Source organism: Glandiceps talaboti, chromosome 14 (genome assembly GCF_964340395.1).
Source record: "Glandiceps talaboti chromosome 14, keGlaTala1.1, whole genome shotgun sequence".
In the NCBI taxonomy this organism is placed as follows: Eukaryota; Metazoa; Hemichordata; class Enteropneusta; family Spengelidae; genus Glandiceps; species Glandiceps talaboti.
Window position 1 is genome coordinate 11023636 of NC_135562.1, and position 8236 is coordinate 11031871.

Here is an 8236-nt window from a genome sequence, read left to right on the forward strand (position 1 = left end):
TTCAAAACATCATAAAGGGGTGGTGACCGAAGCAAGGAAAATGTTCAACGGACGAGTGTAGGTCATCAAGAGGTGTTGAAATTAAACCAATAAACACTTACAGTTTGCGGGGGTTTTTTAAAAACCGTTTGAAAACCGGCATATCGCGGATCCTCAAAGGTCCATCGTGCACTAATGATTGATAATGGTGACAAGCGATTACAAACGAAGAGTCAAAATGCTGTTAGACTTCGATTCTCACCAAATGCTAATTACTCTAAGTCCACAATGACATCGGCGTATATAACAATGCCTCAAAGTCATGACAGCATTAATTTGCATATCAACAATCAATTTGACATCTTCAGCACACCTTTTCAATGCTACAAAAACCCTCCCTCAAAAAGAAAAAACTTTTGTGTGCATGTTTGCATATTAATTGTTTTGCAACTGTCTTTATGCATACGCCATGGTGTCGTCGAATCACTGCTTCGTTAACAGACGCTGATTGCCTTTTTAGGAAAATATTGTCACACTATTGACACCTTAGTTGACAAATATTGCGCAGAGCTCGTTTTTATTGGGAAGTGTCGCGTGTGTGGATGTATTGTCGCGTGTTACCACACAAAGGAATACATTACGCGCACATATATAAAAGTTGCAATGTAGGATACCAGCGGCAGTGCATGCTGTGACTATTGACAGTGCAACACGACTGTGCTCTAGTCTGTTTAGATTCGTATTCCATTGAATTGGATGCTGACGATAACCTTCGTTTTTATAGTAACCACCAGCGTTTCGTTATCTCGCTGTCTACTATAATCGCAATACACGGTAAGACCTTTAACATCTCGTAATTTTGCTGGATAACCCCCACATATACACATAACATGGAAATGTTGGGGGCGCAAGTTTTACTATATCATCGTCATATTGATGCGTGATTACAATAGATATCCACGACTGTACAGAGTCGTGTCTACACTTTATCTACTTTTTTTAAATCCTCGCCCCATCAGAATGGAAACTACAGACAACGCGTGGTTCGCAGTGGAGCGAATGTTCACTTCAGGATCTGTGCGAAACCACTTGTCTGTGGCGGAACCTCCCACTGTACCAGTGTTTTTTTTTATCACGATTTAAGCTTACTTTGTTTGAATACTATTGTTGTGCCCTCACCCTCTCTGGTTCCGAAGGCTTGCGGGGGGCAGTAGTGGCATATCTCGCTGTAGTATAGACAACCTTTGCAATTTGTGTGGATGACAAGGGCTGAAAAGTTACATTTCCCAACGATAATGAAAGTATTGATTTTGTATATCAGTGGTCACAATTCAGTGGTCACATCCGGTTAACGACATGCTTGTACTATTGTTAACTTACGAGGTGAAAAAGCGTATACCCATAATTCTTCCAATGAAATAACAAAGTTCACACCTACAGTCTGGCTATATTATGAGTAGTGGTGCACATAGCCACGGCATTTAACATTTGGGTCTCGCACTGCTAACAACGCTTGCTTCGCTTCCTATAGCGGGACGGTCAACCACATACCAATGAAATAGAAGTTGCTATACCTTATCTGAAGTTTTCGTGTTTTCTATCTCATTGAATTTACAGGAAATCTCATAATTGGAGAACACAAAGTCTTTCAACAGTACATGGAAATGAGTATGCCGATAACCAACGAAGATTACCGTCGACTACCGACCCAACTTCGGTATAATTCCGAGCTAGACTGGGACATCAATGATCCTGCTGTTCCGATTGTAAGTAAAAACCATGGAATCATACAACTCAATCATATGACAGAGTTAGACAAACGATAGTAAAACTACATCCTACATGTAGAAATGATAACATGTTGATAATTCCACATTTGTCCATGAAAATTACCGATTTGATGAATTTTGGCGGTGTAGAAATGTGATAACCGACATCAATACTGCAGTGACTGAGCACCCAGTGTCGCAAATTTCAACTTATTATCATTTGTTCCGATTTATTATAGTTTACCGAAAAAAAAAGAATTTTCGTAATATGGGAACAAACTTTGGTAGTGATATAAAAAATTAAGCAGGCGTCCGATGAACAACGTTCTATCTACCGAGACACACTTTAATTTCTGCTTGATAACATACGTTTTGCAATTACATGTATGTAAAAAGTCGTTCCATCATCAGTGCCAATGACGACCTGTATTGTTACCCGGGGGGACGTCCACGTAACTGAGTTGAACATTTGCCATTCAGCGCATGTGTAACCAGCGTCCAATTAAGTGTCACTCGGTTTACGATGCTAATATTCCTGTTTCGCGAAGTCAAGAAGTTGCACATTGTCTACCTTTATGACAGTTGTGAATGCGCTCTTTTTCTGGCTTGCTCACCGTTTTGTTTTCCTCCTCTAATTTGTGACGGCTTCTTGCCTTCAAACAAAGGGTTGTTGAACCAAAGGGAATGAACGCCACACTAGAGAAATACATGTAGTCTTAGGACTCTCTCAGTCTATTATTTGCATTGTATAGGTTTCCTAAACAATACGGAGTACACTGAGAAAGTGGTCCGTTTATATACAGCTGTGTGACCGCTCACCCCATCAACAGTAGACCATGTGCGAGCAGCCGCCTTTCAAAAGTGCTCATTCAAAATTGAAATAGTGGCTGATTTGGTTAAAAATCACTACGTCTCTATCTAAAATTCAATTGGATCCCACTTAAGTACTTGACTTGCCCCCTGGCACGTGTCGTGTAGCGATGCTGTGTGCTTCTAATAATATGCATTTCCAGCTTATCAATAGAAAACTCGTGTCATCACAATTTTCCATTACTTGTTTCGAATTTTGAAATTAAGTTAGCCACCTTGAGTTAACTAAGATGAGTTCTCGGCTTGTTCGTTCATGACATACAACGCACTGCAAAATAATGATCACTGATCTGTTTAATGCAACCTTGTAGAAACCATTATAAAACAGTAAATGCTACTTTTTAAGGTAGCAAGATTGTAGCAAGATTGAATGATGCGGTTTCTTGCTACATTTTGTCAAATGAAAAAGAGCTAATGTGCCACAATGTATGCTGACATTAGAACATTGACGCCCGCCTGTCTGCGTCTCCTTGCAGTACGTCTACCCCACTTATTTGACTTAGACACATTGTAGCAAGAAATTATGATCATGTTAGCATACAGTGTAGAATGTGCAATTTCTTATTGGTTTCTGTGTGGGTGTATCAAAGACAGCCAGTGAACACTGACCTACAATGTGCTGTAATTGATTTATCGTTTATCTTCTTGATAAAAGAGGTCATTACACACACTTTAATCTATGACTGTTCTAATAATGTTATTTTTTATCACAGCCAGAGAAGTACGACGTGTTCAAAGAGTGGACAGAGGGCCACATGAAGTTGATCTATAGTAGTACGGAAGCAGAGGCCAAGAAACATAGCAGTGGATGGGCTATGCGAAACACTAACAACCATAAATGTTCTATTCTGAAAAAGTCTTGTCTTGGAGTCGTGGTTTGTGATAGAAATTGTATGCTATCGAACGGCGACAAAGTCAACCTACGACCAGCGATATGCGATAAAGCTAGAAAGAAACAACAAGGTGAATATATTGTGTGGTTATGAATATTTATCAAATCAATGATTTTTAAATGTTGGTCTATGTTCAATAAACCCTCAGATGTTTATGTACATGGTTAGGAATGGCAATTTGTTTTGTAACATTGTCGCTAGCTGTTATTTTTTCTGTTGGAGTTGCGAAAAAACCCGACGGCTCCCGTCATACAGGAGCAGCAACGAAACCCGATGTTTCACAGCTAACTTGCCTTTGGTTTGAATTGTTCCCCCTGTATTCTACCAGAACTCTCAAATATGTGATAGCATGTAATAATAACAGTTGCTTTATGTTGTAGGCAAACCTTGTCCAAACCCAACTTGTAACGGAACGTTGGAGATCCAGTCCTGCCGTGGACACGGTGGATACCCGGTTACTCACTTTTGGCGGCATGAAAACGGACTCATTTATTTCCAGTCAAAGGGCGTACATGACCACAGGAGACCGGAGGCAAAGTTTGCTGCTGAGGCTCGTCGAAGTCTGAACACTAAACGTCATCGAAAAATTCTCGGCTTATTCGCCAAGGAAGGACTGGTAAGCAACCCTCAGCATACATACTAGCCAGTGTCTTTGTTCACAGACTGTACGTTGGTTTCCGAGAAATTTGTGTGTGGGGAGAGAGAGAGAGAGAGAGAGAGAGAGAGAGAGAGAGAGAGAGAGAGAGAGAGAGAGAGAGAGAGAGAGAGAGTGAGTCTGTGTCTGTGTCTGCGTGTGTGTGTGTGTCGGTTAACCATGGGGAGGTTCGGCGGGGGGGGGGGTCCATCATATCATATTTGTAATTCATTACTTATTACCTAATTATCTATACCATATTCACCATACAGTGTAGCGGGAAACAACACAAAGACATAACATGCTTACCTTTCACACATTGATAATTACACTGAAAAAAACAACCGGAAACGCTTATCCGCTATAGGAATAGTTATGCTGTACGGCAATTAGATAAATGCAGACTATTACTCTAATTTGATTAGGTTACCGTAATTTATATGTATAATTTGGCTGATTTGGTAAGGATATACCTTTTGTAATGTGTATGAGTTCATTCAGTTGATCATTTGTAAAGGTAGTAATTGTACCTAAAACTACTACAGTGATCTGCCATTGTACGTACAGAAATCTCAATGACACAGCGCCATCCTACCTACGTGATCTGCTTCAAACCTCCGCAGACATACTATACTAGCAGTCTTTGTTCAAAAACCGTTGATTTCCGAGAAATGTGTGGCACCTCGTTTTGGTATGGACGTCTTCAAAATTAAGCCTTTGACATGTCAGCGCTACAGAATCGAAAAGTATATTGATTGATAGGTTGATTGATTGATTGATTGATGATTGATTGATTATCGGTTGATTTCTTACAGACAAACCAGTTCCTACATGGTCTGGATATGTACATGACCAAAAAGTCGATGGTGAAAAGAATGGCTGATACTACGGACCTCGAGATGGTCCAAAGCCCATCGATAGAACCGCGAACAAAGAGGCAATGTCTACGATCAGACCAAGGCCAAAGAAATGGTGAGTTTCAAATTACCATAGCAACAAATTTCACAACTGCTGTTCTTTGTTACAAATCTTTTCAAAAATTCTATGAAATCTAGGCAGATTTTAAGATAAAATTGTATGTTACTGTTTGCCAAGAGGTAACGAATCTGTGTTTTCTAAATTATTACGCGCGATTCAGTGTCCTTTTGAATAATCAGTCTAAATTATAATTCGACTGTTTTGTGAATTACAAGTCTAAATTATATATGGATGCAATCGTGAAGGATGTACTGTTTGTAACAGAAAGTTCTCTTTACGTGTGTGTAAAATATGCACAGTCCAAATACACTGCATGTGCTTATGACTCTAAATATATTATATTTTCAGATGGGATTGAACGTCCTACAGGAACACAAACAGTTACCATGACAACTGTAAGTGATGCCGTACCCTTAGACTGTAAAGCCAAGATATCGCCAATTCGCGTTGTACAAAACAGTTTCAACTGGGCTCCAAAAAGTTACAATGGAAAAATCAACCCTTCCACAGGTGACCAGACCCCAAGTTGCTCGTTGCCTAGCAACTTTTATAACCAGACAAATTGCTTCTCCCCTTTGACACCCAGCGAACCAATACCGATGACTACTAACTATGGTTGTCCTGTGCCGGTACCTCCATATACTACTGATTACGTACATGATAGTCTCCCTTGCTATGCCACTGGTAATAACGTTACTGAGTGCGATTTGTCAAGTCTCGCCAATAACTTAGTCAATGACGTCATCAAAACTGTGAGTTCTTGCCAGTATTCGAACATTTCGCCGAATGAATTTGACCTTGAGCGCCAAACACCAACCAATAGACAGGACGAAGGTGATGGTAGACACAGTACTTCACCACTCAATTATTTAGAATTGGATTCTTGCGCATTACCGCCTATTAATTCCTTCTTTGGCGAACAGGTGGTTGGAGAAGCAGACCTACTGACAACGCCCTCAACGACAAAAGGATCTGATAGTAAAACGGCGATGGCCTGTGGCAACGTCTTTAGTAGTAGCAGCTGTAACGTAGAAATGAACCCTGTACAAGGGAAGAACAGTGATGAATCTATCTCGGAGACATGCAGCTCTCTTCTGTCACAACTCAGAGGTGTTCTCGACTTCCCCGAGTCCTTACCCGAACATCATACATCTCCAGCTATACCGTCCAAAGTTGCAAGCAATACATTTGTCAATAACAACAATAACAACAACAATAATAATAACAGTTATACTGGTTTTTTGAGATTGAACACTTCATCCAATTTCCAAACGCCATACAATGACATTTTCCAAGATTTGAGGAACACCAACCGATTTTTGGAATGCACCTCAAACTTCCAATAAACGGCGAAAAACATTTGACAAGTTGACAACTGAAAGTGGTTTTTACTCTTTTAAAGGCCATTCATTCTACTTATGTAAATCTAGTCTTCCAGTCATTTGAACTGACATAGCAATGAAGCTTTTAAGTTATGAATAATCTATTAAAATTTTATCATTTTTAATCATTTATCGTCGGTTTTACCGAGTGTTAACAAAATTCAAACGCACGCATGCGCAGTTTTTTGTTATTTTGTGTATTTGAAATTTTTTAAAGTACTGTAGCTAAATTGTTCGACAATAACTGGGCATTATTCTTGGAATGTTTCATTAATTTTTCTTTCGACAATCACAGATTTCATATTTTATATTATTTTAATAATACTACCACCACAACAACCACAGGGGCTGTGTTTAGTTCGACACCCATTTCCTAAGGTGTTCAATTGTTGCATCTTACATACATAAAGTTATGACTAAGCACGTTCCATTATCTCATTTGTACTCATTCACATTGAAAATAAAATAACCAGCTGGCGTAAACGATTTATGTGTCATTCGATCCTTGTAATTCTTGAAATGATTGTTACCCTTAGTCGACTCACAAAGTAGTACTACTACGGAAACCACGCTATAGGCAATCTAAGATAAATATTGCTGATTATGATCATGGTCAATAGTATATGCATACATACATTGATTTAATCCAATGTATAAGTATGTTATAACATCCGTATACCATGGAATATGTCTATAATGATCTGCTAAGAGGAATGTTCTCTCAAGTTTACATACATACATACACACACACACACGCGCGCGCGCGCACGCACACACGCACGCACACTCTCACACACACACATACATACATACATACATACATACATACATACATACATACATACATACATACATACATACATACATACATACATACATACATACATACCATTATCCCATTAATCCCAAGTTTGCTTAAATCTCATTTCCGTAGTAGTATGCTGTTGTATCAACTGACTCAATTCTCGCAAACCTTGGCATATTTGTCCGCCGACGCAAACATAATTCGTCTTGGACACTGCCGACTATTTTATACCACGATGGTTGACTCATACAGCATTTTCTAAAGAGTGACTGAGCTCCATCCCACATTAAATCTCAGCCCACCACTCAAGACTAAATACACGGTGACTAAGCCTCCCCCTTACATTTTTACGCAATTAGATACATTCATTACGGACAGATTGATTTTGTAATGTGTTACTCAATGATATGAATAGCGTACATGTCTACATTGCAGCCACTGAGAATGACACAGCGTTGGTGACACCATGACACTACACAGCTGCATGACTGTACTAATGCTTAGATTGTTGGAAACTATAACACGAATCCTGCTACTACAAATGTATCAATACACACTCTATAATGTAAGGTAGAAAGGTGCTGGAAATGTATTAATCAAAACGTTATTACTTTTAGCTTGTACCGAGACAAGAAAAACAATCTGAGAAATGTTACGCGTCCCTATGCACTGGTAATGGTGAATAATGATAATAATAATGATATGTGTAGTGTTTTACAAGGCCTCTGGCTCCTATACAACGAAAGAGATTTACAACAAAATGTATGCACTGGTATAGACTGTGTGAAAGTTCATACAGTGTATATTCAGCTTACGATTCCGTTACATCGAATTAGTCATGCGAGTGAGCCTTTACACCCAATTGCAAGAAGCCTAATCTCCCCTTTCCCCTTTTATTTTACATTACACTGTAAAGTTAAAACCGA

At 39.2% G+C, this 8236-nt stretch overlaps 1 protein-coding gene across 2 annotated transcripts; it reads left to right on the forward strand.

Moving 5' to 3' along the window:
• The first annotated feature begins 680 nt into the window (after positions 1–680).
• Positions 681–6978, forward strand: LOC144445681 (uncharacterized). 2 transcript variants are annotated; one of them, XM_078135317.1, is made up of 6 exons: positions 681–813; positions 1597–1745; positions 3332–3581; positions 3892–4127; positions 4961–5124; positions 5452–6978. In XM_078135317.1, exons 2-6 carry the CDS (start codon positions 1638–1640, stop codon positions 6467–6469), a joined length of 1776 nt encoding a protein of 591 aa, XP_077991443.1. In that variant the 5' UTR covers positions 681–813; positions 1597–1637; the 3' UTR covers positions 6470–6978. The 2 variants fall into 2 exon arrangements, with proteins under 2 accessions (XP_077991443.1, XP_077991444.1); XM_078135318.1 differs by lacking the exon at positions 681–813 and having other exon boundaries at positions 1477–1745; positions 4961–5117; positions 5472–6978.
• Positions 6979–8236: the final 1258 nt, after the last annotated feature.

Bases quoted from the DNA above. Each gene is read 5' to 3' on its own strand.
- LOC144445681 (XM_078135317.1), top strand. From the start codon at position 1,638: ATGGAAATGAGTATGCCGATAACCAACGAAGATTACCGTCGACTACCG. The intron at 4,128-4,960 runs GTAAGCAACCCT...GATTTCTTACAG, and splicing joins TATTCGCCAAGGAAGGACTG to ACAAACCAGTTCCTACATGG. The intron at 5,125-5,451 runs TCAAATTACCAT...TGCTTATGACTC, and splicing joins GGCCAAAGAAATGGTGAGTT to TAAATATATTATATTTTCAG.